Here is a 12,023-nt window from a genome sequence, read left to right on the forward strand (position 1 = left end):
TGGATATAACTAAAGAAATCAGGGTTCTAAATGAGTTGCTGTTTCTTGAGTTGGGGAGGGAATATGTGTAGAAAAGAGAGGATATAGTATACTTTTAAGAATAATAATAATTATAATAAACAACTCCCCCATTATTATTTCCATGTGCATGGAGGCCAGCTTTTAGAAGAATACTACTAAGATACATTTATTATATGGAATAAGATTCCTTAGAAATTTTTTTTAAAAGTTCTAAATTCTAATGATGCCTTTTGGCTTTATATTAGTATTTCTAGATATACCTCTCCCCACATGATTCCTTTCAGTGATCCTACTATTGTAACAAAGGGAAAAAAAAATGTTAAACTCACATACTAACTAGCTTAATGTCATATGTAATAATCTATACCCATAGCCCACCACTCCAAACAAGAGAATTGTATTTTTCTCTATCCCTTCTATAAAGAGTTGGCCATTACAATCATGCCAAATTCAGTTTTGTCCTACTGTTCCTGTTTATATAATTGTGTATATAGACTATACTGTTTCCCTCATTCTGCTTATTTCTAATTCACTTCATATAGATTATATCATATTAGTCTGAACCTTCCATTGCACTCAGCACAATTTCTCTATCCATTTTCTAACCAATGGATATTTATATTGCTTCTAGTACACTGTTGATAGAAAAATCAATCCTATGAATATCTGACTGAGACTTTAGAAGAGTTAGAGATGGTAAGTGATAAGAGTTTTCAAACTTACATCTTAAACTGGATCTACAGCCATTGTTTGTACATCTAAGTGCATATGTATGCATGAGTGTGTATGTGTGTAAAAATAATAAAGACAGCTTACTAGATTCCCCTTTCTTTCTTTGAAAAGTCCTATTTCCAACAAGTATGGATTTGTTTTCCTTAGCTATACTTGCTTTTCATTTTTTATGAGGCCATGGTAGGTAGGGAGGAAAATTGTTACCTCTGTATTCAGTTTTGTTTTAGATTATTTGAATATGGTTAATACTTGAAGAAAAAAAGAGCAGAATGAGCCTGGCTCACCCCATGGCTCAACTAGTAAATGTATTAGACAAGCTCTCAAAGAGACAGGGTCCTGCTCTCAAGGCCCTGACTGGACTCTAAAAGACTATCCCAAGCCCAGGAACTCACTCTTCTTCACATTAGCTGATAAAAACAAAGCTTGCTTATAACCTGAATTTGTGATTTACCTCAACTTTCCTAATCAATCTCCAAACTCTTAATCAAGACAGTAAAAAGATTAACATTTGCTCAGGGCCAGATAATTACTGGACCAGAATTGGCCTTAACATAGAGCACATGTATCAAATGGGAAATTCTGTATTAATGCAAACTTTTTAATGAACACATAAAGTAGAAGATACATTTTCTAAGAAGAAATCATTTTCTGTCAAAATTTTTATTTTTTAAAGGCTATTCTTTTTGGTACTTTTCAACCCAATAAAAAATCATAGATATAAAAAACACCTTTTTTTTTCCCCATTAGTGAGATCTAAAATTGTTTGTCTGTAATAAATTACATTTTTTGATACTTAATAAAGCTAGAATCTTGGAAAAGGAATTAAAATCATTCACAAGAAACAGGGGAAAAGGACTGGGGGGGGGAATTGTGGGGATTGAGTGTAGATCATAACACAGTATTTTCACTTTTTTGTTGTTGTTTACTTGCATTTTGTTTTCTTTCTCGTTATTTTTCCTTTTGAATCTAGCTTTTCTTGTGCAGCATAATTATGGAAATAGGTATAGAAGAAGTGCACATGTTTAACATATATTGGATTATTTGCTGTCTAGGGAAGGAGATGGGAGGAGGAAGGGAGGGAGAAAAAAAATTGAAACACAGGTTTTGAAAACTCAATGCACATGTTTTGAAAATAAGAAAAGCTTTAAATAAAATAAAGAAAAAAACAAAGAGACACAGATAATCTCGAGGATGACTGGATGGAAATCCAAACTAAGTATGGGGAGGTTTTTTTGTTTGTGGATTCAATATGGAAAAAAAAAAAAAAACCGGGAAAAAGAGAAAGATGCAGATATTTGGAAAATGAGAATATCAAAATCTGGAGAAGCAAAAAAAAAGTGGTAAAGTATTTGAAAGTATTATAGACATGACCTCCATATATGTTTAAATCAAAACATTATAATCTATTTTTTATCAAATTAAAATCAAAATATCCTACAAAAGAGTTTAATTCAACCAAGAGCAGGCTGTTTACAATATAATTAATATTCCTAATAAGTCATTTCCCATTCATTTTCATATATTGCCCTAAGTTGTGACACTAATTAATCCTGAATAAATATTTACTGTAAATTGCTGTTCTTTTTCTCTGTATCTTTCTGTTTCATTCAAATAATATATGTAAAAAATATTTGTCAGCCCATTATGTTCAAAATACTTTATTATTTGCTGTGGGGAAAACAAAGGTAAAAAGGATACAAAGCCGGCCTTTTACAAACCTTACAAGTCAGGAGAGCAAAGTGAAAATGAGATAGAAGGATACAAAGAAGATACAGAGTGCTGTGACAGTTTAGGAGAGAGTAATTCTGGGGGGACAGAAATCAGGGAAATATAGCATTTGGTATAAATCTTGCCAGATGGACAGAATTTTAAAAATCAGAGTTGATTAAGCATGAGCATAGGAAAGCAGAGTGCATCGTAGAAGAGGTATAGTTAGTCCAGTTCTTGCTAAGGGTCTGGAGTTCATGAGAAGAACAGTGTAATATGAGAGGAGGTGGAAATCTAACTTTATATCAGGTTAATGCAATTCAACAAATGATGAACACCTACTATGTGGTTTTTGTGAGTTTCATTGCCCTTATGAAGCAACAGTAAGTTTAGTGAAACTGAACTGGACCTTGAGTACCAGATTAAAGACAAAATCGAAAATTGAAAATATTTTAGTTGGGAAAGGATAACTTCCCAGCAAATTTATCTAATACATTTTACTATTATCCTCATGACTTCTAATCTGTTTTCGTTTTGTTTTGAGGGCAAATGATATTTTATCAAGAAGCAACTGGACAAAAACATTCAGTTTCTGTATCACTAGCAATAGCTACTGACCTATATATCCCAAGAGATTTGTACTTGAGTTTGCAAACTTTGTTTGCAAAATTAAAACCTTTTGTTTGGAATAATAATTAATAATCATTGTGTTTAGTCTCAACCTATACTTTTAATTTACCAAGAATTAGCCTGAAATATAGATGCTTCAAAAAATATCATTTGGATACACAAGCTTTTTATGTAAGTTCTTTCCTTTTCTATTATGGATTTCAATTTACAATATCACTCATTTAGAGCAGCATTGCCTTCTCAGTTGGGGAAGTAAAATGGGTAACAGAAGCTAATCTACTCTATTCATTTTTGGAAAAACAATATGGATCTATAGTTAAAGTTAATATTTTAAATTTTGTATCTGAGCACAAAGTTAGAAAATATCCATTGGGGAAAAAAAGATTCAGGAGTTCAATTTAATTGAAGATATTTCTTTTAATTAACAGTGAGATAATATATTCTAGAGTCAAAGTTTCTTTTCTGATTTTTATTAAAAAATGTTCTAAATTTAAAAATAGGTAATTTCATACCCAATTTTATTTTTAATCTTTTAATTATACTATATTAAAATAATATAAACAATAATCTTAAATGGGTACTACTCTTAATTAACAGATTAATACTAGAAGCTTATAATTAATGCACAGAAAATTGCCACAGATAGTACTACGGAGTTGGAAAAGTCTTTATAGAGGTAATCAAGGAGAAATTTAAGAAAAAAGACACTAAAATTTGCAGCAGGAGGTGAATGCAGAATTAGCTAACATTGGGTTTCTATGCTTCTGGTGTCTTTACAATTCTTTCCCTCCAAACACCTCTGCTGAGATATCTCACCATAACAGGACTGTCAAGAAATACTTATGAATAATGTTTTTGGGCATATAGCACCACACTATTTTAAAAAGAGATTATAGGATCCAGACTGTACAATTTAGAGTAGAATAAAAGTTACTTAAATAAACATTTTGTGGTTCAGTTTTCTCATTTATAAAACGGTCAAAGAATTCTAAACACTTACTTCATAAATCCATAATGTATAGATTAATGAATACATGATTACTTTGTTCATGAATAGCAGAGATGGCAATAGTATATTACATTTGTTAAAATGCCAGCAATATTAGATATTACTCATCTTAGTAGTAAAGCTTATATACATCCAAAGAGACAAATGGACTGTTACAAAAGAACATGTTAATTTTCATATTTTTGAATTGGATAAAATGTTCAAATAGCATATAGGTCTCCTATTATTAAACTATAAAGTTTATTACTTATTGTCTTTCACTATCTATTAACTAATGAAAACAGTTGAGGAATATTTAGTCCTTTTTTTAAAAAAAAATATATTTGGAAATTATTCAAATGCCTGAGTTTGGGCAAGGGCTTGTAAAGATTATATTTCATTTGATTTAAGAGCAAAATATTAATTCTGAATGTATAGCACATTTTTGTAGCAATTGCCTGATAAAATGCAAAAGATTGAACTTCATTGCAAATTATATGAAAAGTTAAAGCAAAATGAAAGTCTTGATTCACTTAGATTATTACCATATGTGAAAGGAAAAAAAAAAACCCACAAATGTCTGCTTTTCTTCCCTCCAAATTTAGTATAGTGTTAAAATTAGTACCATGGTATGGTAGGTTTAAGAGAAACCTTTAATAAAAGTGAGAAATGTTTTATCCTTGCTTTTTCTTCCACATTAAAATAAATATACTCTTCATTTCCTTTTTGTTTGTTTGTTTACCTTATAGAATAATCAGATGTCCTTATTATTTGTAAGGTAGGTCTATATCACAAAGATAAAATTAGGTTCAACAAATAACAAAAGGTATTAAGAATTATAATTTTCAATCACTTAACACATTAATTTGGCTACTGATATCTATGAGATTTTTATCCATTGTCCACACAACAAATAAATATAGCACAGAAGGAACTGTACCATATTAACCCTGACATTTTCATTATAAATGAAACTAGAAGAAAGAAGGAAGTTGTGACTAAATAGAAAGATCACTCACAGGTTCTCCTTGTGAAGGATAAATAAATTTTAGCATCTATTCAGAAAGCAACAAGAAACATTGTTTCATCATTTCCTGAGTCATTTGATCATCTGGTATTGCAGTTCTCATGATAAGTATTTGCAAAAAGATCATTAAAATAATTGTAGCTTATGTACCAACATCTGTTCCAAAGGAAGGGAATGAGGGAGGAGGAGGAAGAGGGAAATATAGATAAGGAATGAGGAATGAGAGGCCAAAGACTTATTGACTACACATTTTTCCACCTACACATCATCAATATTTTCATTATGAAAAGAATTAGAAAACTAAATATGATGAACATTGAATAATATTTTAAAAAATTAAATAATATTCCAACAGAAAGGAAAATGATGATAGAGTCATCATTCCCAAATCAGCTAGCAATCTGTATAGATCACTAACTTAGTAGAAGGTCAAAATTGATACAAAATTAGAAGAATAAAAATGGAAAAAAAGTGACTTGACCTAATAAAACAAGCTATTGATGCTAAAAATAAGACATGTACCAATTTATTATAATTTCACAGAAAATTTAATGGAAATAAATCAATAAATCCAAGAAATTAGGACATATAAAAATGCTTTTGTTAGCAAATACCTGATTTACTTACTGAGTGGAAAGTATGGCTACAACCTTGGATAAAAACAGTTTATGATATAAATTTGTTTGTAAAATCTTACAGAAAAGGAAAGTGAAAAAGTTATGAATAATATCTCATGAAATGGAAAAGAGTGGCAGGTAAAACTCTTAATGCAAAGAAAACTTGTTAAAAGCTCCAACTAAGTAATTATCTTAAGAGCATTTACAGAGGAAAGTAGAAATATGACAACAAATGGAAGAAGAAAACAGATCTGCAAAGATTTTCATATCAAACTTAAAAAACATTCAAGGATAGTAGAGTTATCACATTTCAACACCAATGTCACTCTAAGATTTAGTTCTGAGAGGACAAAGATGGAAAAAGTACACATAGAGGAAATCTGAGTTAGAGGTGATGTAATTGTGAGTGTAGAAAGATCAAATTCTGAGGAACCTAAAAATATTAAAAGGCATGAAAACACATCTTGGACTTTATTATTTTAAACAAAAGCAGCCAAAAGAATATCAGTAACTACTAAATCATGTGCTAATTCCCATTTATACAAAATTTTTATGAGAATAAGGTATATGCACAAAAGTTATATCTGATTAGAACAAGTAAGACTTTTATAAAGAATATTCCACAATCTTATTTACCAAAAAATTTGTTTAACTATCCACAAAGGAAAAACAAAATGAACAAAGAATTACTATTGTTCACATTCTGATGCTCAATAAAATGGGATAATCCTACAGAGTTTATACAGTAATATAATAATCATCAATAAATAAAAAGTTATTATAAAATATATCAAAGACGTATCAAAAAAAACATACAAAAGAAAAGGGAAATGGAATATTTATGTGGAAAGGCTGAAGGATAAGCAATGACAGGCTAAAATATATTGTAAGCATCAGGTGAAAGAGAGAAAGACTCGGTAAATTCATTATATGCTCTCAAAGGAATTGATCCAAGGACATGGATCAGAATCATACATAATTGTCAAGCAAATTCAAGGGTTGTAAATTGCATTGTTCACAGATGAACTTGGATATCTAAGTCAAAATCCTACTTAGGAATTTAAAAATAAAGAATAGGCAAGTCATTTGCTTTTGATTTTGCAGCAACTATGAGATTTCATGCCTATACTTTGCCGCAAAAGTTTCAATGGTACATTGCACCTAATTTTAATCTTTACCTTTAAGTACTTCATTTACAATTAAATTGGACTCAATTTTAAATTTGATTCTCTATAAGACATCAAGATATCAGCCTTGTAAATAAAAAGGATACCTAGAGTGTGAATGTTCAAAGACAGACCGAGGAAAAAAAGAAAGGTACTTGTGATAAACTTTTTGGAAGAATTCTTAAAGTTTATCAAATTTTTTATATATTAGGGCTATTAATGACTTTGGGGAAACATACAGGTATGATTTTTTTTTTTAAGACCTACTGTTACCATTTACTATTTACCTTGTTACTATGTTACTATTCATCTTTGGCCATCTGCTAAAAAAAGATGCTAAATTTATGTATGTTAACTGTGACAAGAAATAATTTCTGAAACTGATGTTAAATCAGTGTGCAAATCAACCAACAAACATTTATGTACAACCACTATTCTAACATTGTAAGGACAAAAAGGCAAAGAAAAAACAGTCCTTCCCTTCAAGGAACTTCCATTTTCACTGGGAAGACACATGATAGATAAAAAATGATTTGAGGAGAGGTAGCAGTTGAGGGTAATCAAGAGAGCTCTATATAAAAGGTAGCCCTAGAGCTGAGATTTGAAGATGGTAAGAGATGAAAGGATAGGAATTTGAGGGATGGGAAACTTTTTACCTTTCCACTACTATAATCTTTCACTCACTGAAACCCTCCAAATGATAAAAACTTCTCTGAACACCCTTTCCAGTTCTAGATATACTTTCATTCAGTACCCCTACTTACTAGTAATAATAATGAGGAAGTTGGAAAACTTCTTGATTCTCATTCTACTTTCAGGCTCCTTCTCTCCCTTCAACATTCAGTATTTTCTCCTTATTTGAGACTTATTCGCTCTATATTTAATACTTGATCAAGATTCTAGTAGCTATTATCTATAGTTCTTCAGGGCACCTCAATGAGTTCAGTGCCAGTTTCCTGGTTTTTCTGTATTTTCCTTCTTCTGAAGCCACACTTGGAACATCAACATCTATGCTGACACCCTTTCAAATACCTTCATTTCACAATTCCTCAACTTACTCATTTCTCATAAGCATATTCCTCCACTTCACCTCAGTTACACAAAGAGAAGATAAGAAACTCAAGGTGACAATGTAGAACTGAACACATGGGTGATGACAATATCAAGGAACTCTGAAGTTTCCTTATGTTAACATAATCTGTTTTCATTCCATCTTTCCTTCTGCCTTACAATCCTTAAACCCTGTTCTTTTTCCTTCCTGGGCCTTCGAATCCCTCTACCTCCAAGTTCTTTCCCCATGCCATCATTCCTGCCCTGGATATACTCTCCCCCCCTGCCCATACCGAACCTTTGGGACATAGTTCCATTCTATACTGTCCTTTTCTCTCTAGTCCCTCATTCTTCATCCTATTGCCAATCTCACTTTGAGCCAAGCCTCAGTCTTGGCTAACTTTCAGCTTCCTGTTTTCACTCCTACTCATGTGCTGCTGAACAAACCTAGAGAAAATCATAAATCCATGCTAATGGGCCCACTACAAATTTATATTATTACACAATTTCAAATTGGCCCCACTGCTCAAGACAATCTTTTAACCTATTTTGATCAATTCTTTAACCTTTACCACAGCAGCCTTTCTTTTCTTTCTTTTTTAAAAAATTTAATAGCTTTTTATTTACAAGTTATATGTATGGGTAATTTTACAGCATTGACAACTGCCAAGCCTTTTGTTCCAATTTTTCCCCTCCTTCCCTCCACCCCTCCCCTAGATGGCAGGATGGCCAGTAGATGTTAAATACATTGAAGTATAAATTAAATACAAAATAAGCATATATGACCAAGCTGTTATTTTCACAGCAGCCTTTCTAATGCTTTTCATTACTCCTCAAACCTCCCAAGGTCCCTGTTTTACTATTCTCTATGCTAAGAACTCTGCTTTATAGAAAAAATTCAGGCCATTCATCAAGAATTCAGTTGGGCTATTAGATGACACAGTAGATAGGGAGTGCAGAAATCCTAAGTTTAGATTCAGCTACAAATACTTGTATCATTTAACTTTTTTTGTCTCAGTTTCCTTAACTATAAAATAGAGATAATAGATGCAACTACCTCTCAGGGCTATTATGAGGAACAAATTAGATTATTTTTGTAAAGTGCTTAACCCAGTGCTTGGTGCAAAGCAGGTACTACAAAAATATTTATTTTCTTCCTCCCTTCTCCCAGAAGAGTTTCTATTTCTCCCCTTCTCATCATCTCAGATCCCTTCTATCACCATCTCTGCTGGGAAGAAGTGACTAATTCTTCTATTTGTCAAAGTTAACCTTCTTTCAACACAATGAATTCAGTCTATCCTATCTTCTCTCACAGATTTCCCTATCATTCCACTCTTGCATTATGATTTCAATCTCTCTGTCTAATGGCTTCTCCCCTATTGCATATAAACATGACCATGCCTCTACCACTCACCGAAAAAACTCTCACTTTTGGACTATTGTCACTTATCTGGCCTCTCTTTTGTGGCCAAATGTCTTGAGAAGTTTACCTATTATTGGTGCCCCAACTTCCTTTTCCCTTATTCTCTTAATTCTATATTTTAAGTTCCTCACTTGAAGTTGTTCTCTCCAAACTTACTAGTGATCTTTTAATTGTTAAACCTAACAGCCGTTACCAGATCCTCACTCTTTTTGTTCTCTTGGTAGCCTTTGACAATTTTATCACATTCTTCTCTTTGATTCTCTCTCGTATTATCATTATACTCTCTCCTGACTTCCCTCCCATTTTTCTGACTACTACTTCTTAGTCTACTTTGCTAGATCTACATCCCACTAATCCTGGCTGTCCCTCAGGGTTCTGTCTTGGGGCCTCTTTTCTTCCCCCTCAGTACTATTTCACTTGGTGATCTCATTATCTCTCATGAATTAAACTGTTAATTGCTGATCATCTTGAGATCTACTTATCTAGCCCTAATACCACTTTGAGCTCATATCATATCATATCTCAAACTGCCTAGTGAATGTCTCAAATTAGAAGTTTTAAAAGATTTCATTGGGGCAGCTAGGTGTCACAGTGGATAGAGCACCAGCCCTGAAGTCAGGAGGACCTGAGTTTAAATTTGACTTCAGACACTTAACATTCCCTAGTATTAACAGCTCCCTAGCTATGTGATCCTGGGCAAGTCACTTAGCTTGCCTTAGCAAAAAAAAAAAAAAAAAAAAAAAAAAAAAAAAAAAACACAAATTCTTCTAAAAAATTCAAATAAGACAATTCATGTATTACATAAATAACATATTAACACATTTAAATCAATAATTCAAAGACATACCTTATCCATTAGTTTACTTGCATGAAGACTCAAGCTATTGAAGAATATTTTTTTGCTTAGCAAATGCATTTCTTCAATGGTGGTCAATAATGTGGTTGCACTATTTCCTACAATACCACTGAGAAGCAGAGTATTTAGTCATTTTCACAAAGTAGTGATGGACAATGTTCAGCTATCAGAATATCAGACACGATGCTTTCTTTAAAAAAATTATATATAATATAATAAAGATGTAAAATCAAGGAATGCAGAGTAAAAAATCAAGGAAAGATATTTTTTATTATCTAAAGATGACTAAAAGTATGGTGACCACTTTCCTTAAATCTTATCAAAAAAGGCCTTAAATATTTTATATTTTCCTTTATGCAAAAAAAAAATATTGTGTATATCCTTTAACTCCTTAATTTATCAAAAATTTAAAAAAAGACAATTGGAGCTTTGTCAAAAAATAGGAAAAAAAAAACATTACTAAGCATCAAACTTTTTGCATTTTAGGGGTACAGTACAACCTGCAATTCCAGAGAATACTACTTGCTCTAAGTTTAAAAAAACAAAGCTGTTAAAATGACACATTTTTCATTTTTAGTTATCAATGAATAAATGCACTCACTAAGTATTGATAAGATATAGTGATTTTACTATTTTAGAGTATGAAGAGGGGACTAACCATCCCAAACAAAACCCTAAATCTCTGCCACTTTACCACAGTACACTAAAACTGGAGACAGTTCATGGTTATTTGGTTTAAAGAAAAATGAGCTATTTAAACAAAGAAAAGGTTAGGTTCTGTATTTCTGCACTACTACTGGCATGTTCAGCAATTTCTTTTCTTTTATACATAAAGATAATAACCTTTAAAACAAACATTTTTAATCTTTAAGAATATCCCCTTTGTATTGACATTTGAAGGTTCAAACAACTTCGTTGGCTATCAATATCTGATTATTTAACAAATTACAATTATTTGTTTCACCATTCTAGCATAATATTTATGTGTAACATTTAATTATTTATGACAAATTAGATGGGCAAATTTTAGATTAAGACAAAAATATAACCTAACATTTAAAAACAAAAATAAAACATTATAGAGGTGTCTGCTATATAATATATATAAAGAGTTCTGTAAAATATCATATTAATTTTACTTATTATTATTATCATATGGTTGATTTCACCAATTTTGAAAATATAAATTTATATGGTATTAGAAGTTAAATTTTATGTAAAGGTGGGATTTAATCCAAATTGTAAGTGATCTAATTACATTCAAGAAGCAGTATAAGAGATACTGCTAAGGAAATGTGTTATTGGGAAATCATGGTCAGGTAATGCAAGTGAAATAATATAAATGCATAATCATTAAGTTCCACTCTTATCTTCAATGTATAAATGGAGTAACGGAGAGATCCCAACAATGTTAAGTGGATCCTTTTTGAAAGACCTACAGGAGAATCTGCTGGTCAAGAATTATACAAGGTGACAAAGGCTACTGCATACATGGGATACATGGGATATGTACTGATGGAAGAAATACCCATGTTGATGATAATTACAGATATATTTCAATAGTTACAAGTACAGTGATTTCACTTACCTAATTGTATGGTGATAGAATTTAAGAAGATTAGAAATTTTATATAATAAAACTGCCCCAGGCTCAGCAACTATTACTTGTTCAATTCGGACCTGTTGAAACATTAAAAGGACAGAAAGCTGCATATTTTCTAATGATACAACTTTATATCCTTAATAATTTACATTATAAAATAACACTGAGAAAAGTGAATGTAATATTTTAAAGTTGTAGAAATG

The 12,023-nt window shown here is 31.4% G+C and overlaps 1 protein-coding gene across 1 annotated transcript in view; it reads right to left on the reverse strand.

Moving 5' to 3' along the window:
* Window positions 1-12,023, reverse strand: part of COG6 (component of oligomeric golgi complex 6) — a 116,115-nt gene that overhangs the window by 30,704 nt on the left and 73,388 nt on the right. Inside the window, exons 12-13 of the mRNA XM_051987395.1 lie at window positions 11,806-11,897; window positions 10,209-10,326 (exon numbers count right to left, since the gene is read on the reverse strand). Of these exons, the coding sequence (XP_051843355.1) occupies window positions 10,209-10,326; window positions 11,806-11,897 (210 nt within the window). The remainder of the gene's footprint in view (window positions 1-10,208; window positions 10,327-11,805; window positions 11,898-12,023) is intronic.

The sequence above is a fragment of the Antechinus flavipes genome, chromosome 3, assembly GCF_016432865.1.
Source record: "Antechinus flavipes isolate AdamAnt ecotype Samford, QLD, Australia chromosome 3, AdamAnt_v2, whole genome shotgun sequence".
Classification (NCBI taxonomy): domain Eukaryota; kingdom Metazoa; phylum Chordata; class Mammalia; order Dasyuromorphia; family Dasyuridae; genus Antechinus; species Antechinus flavipes.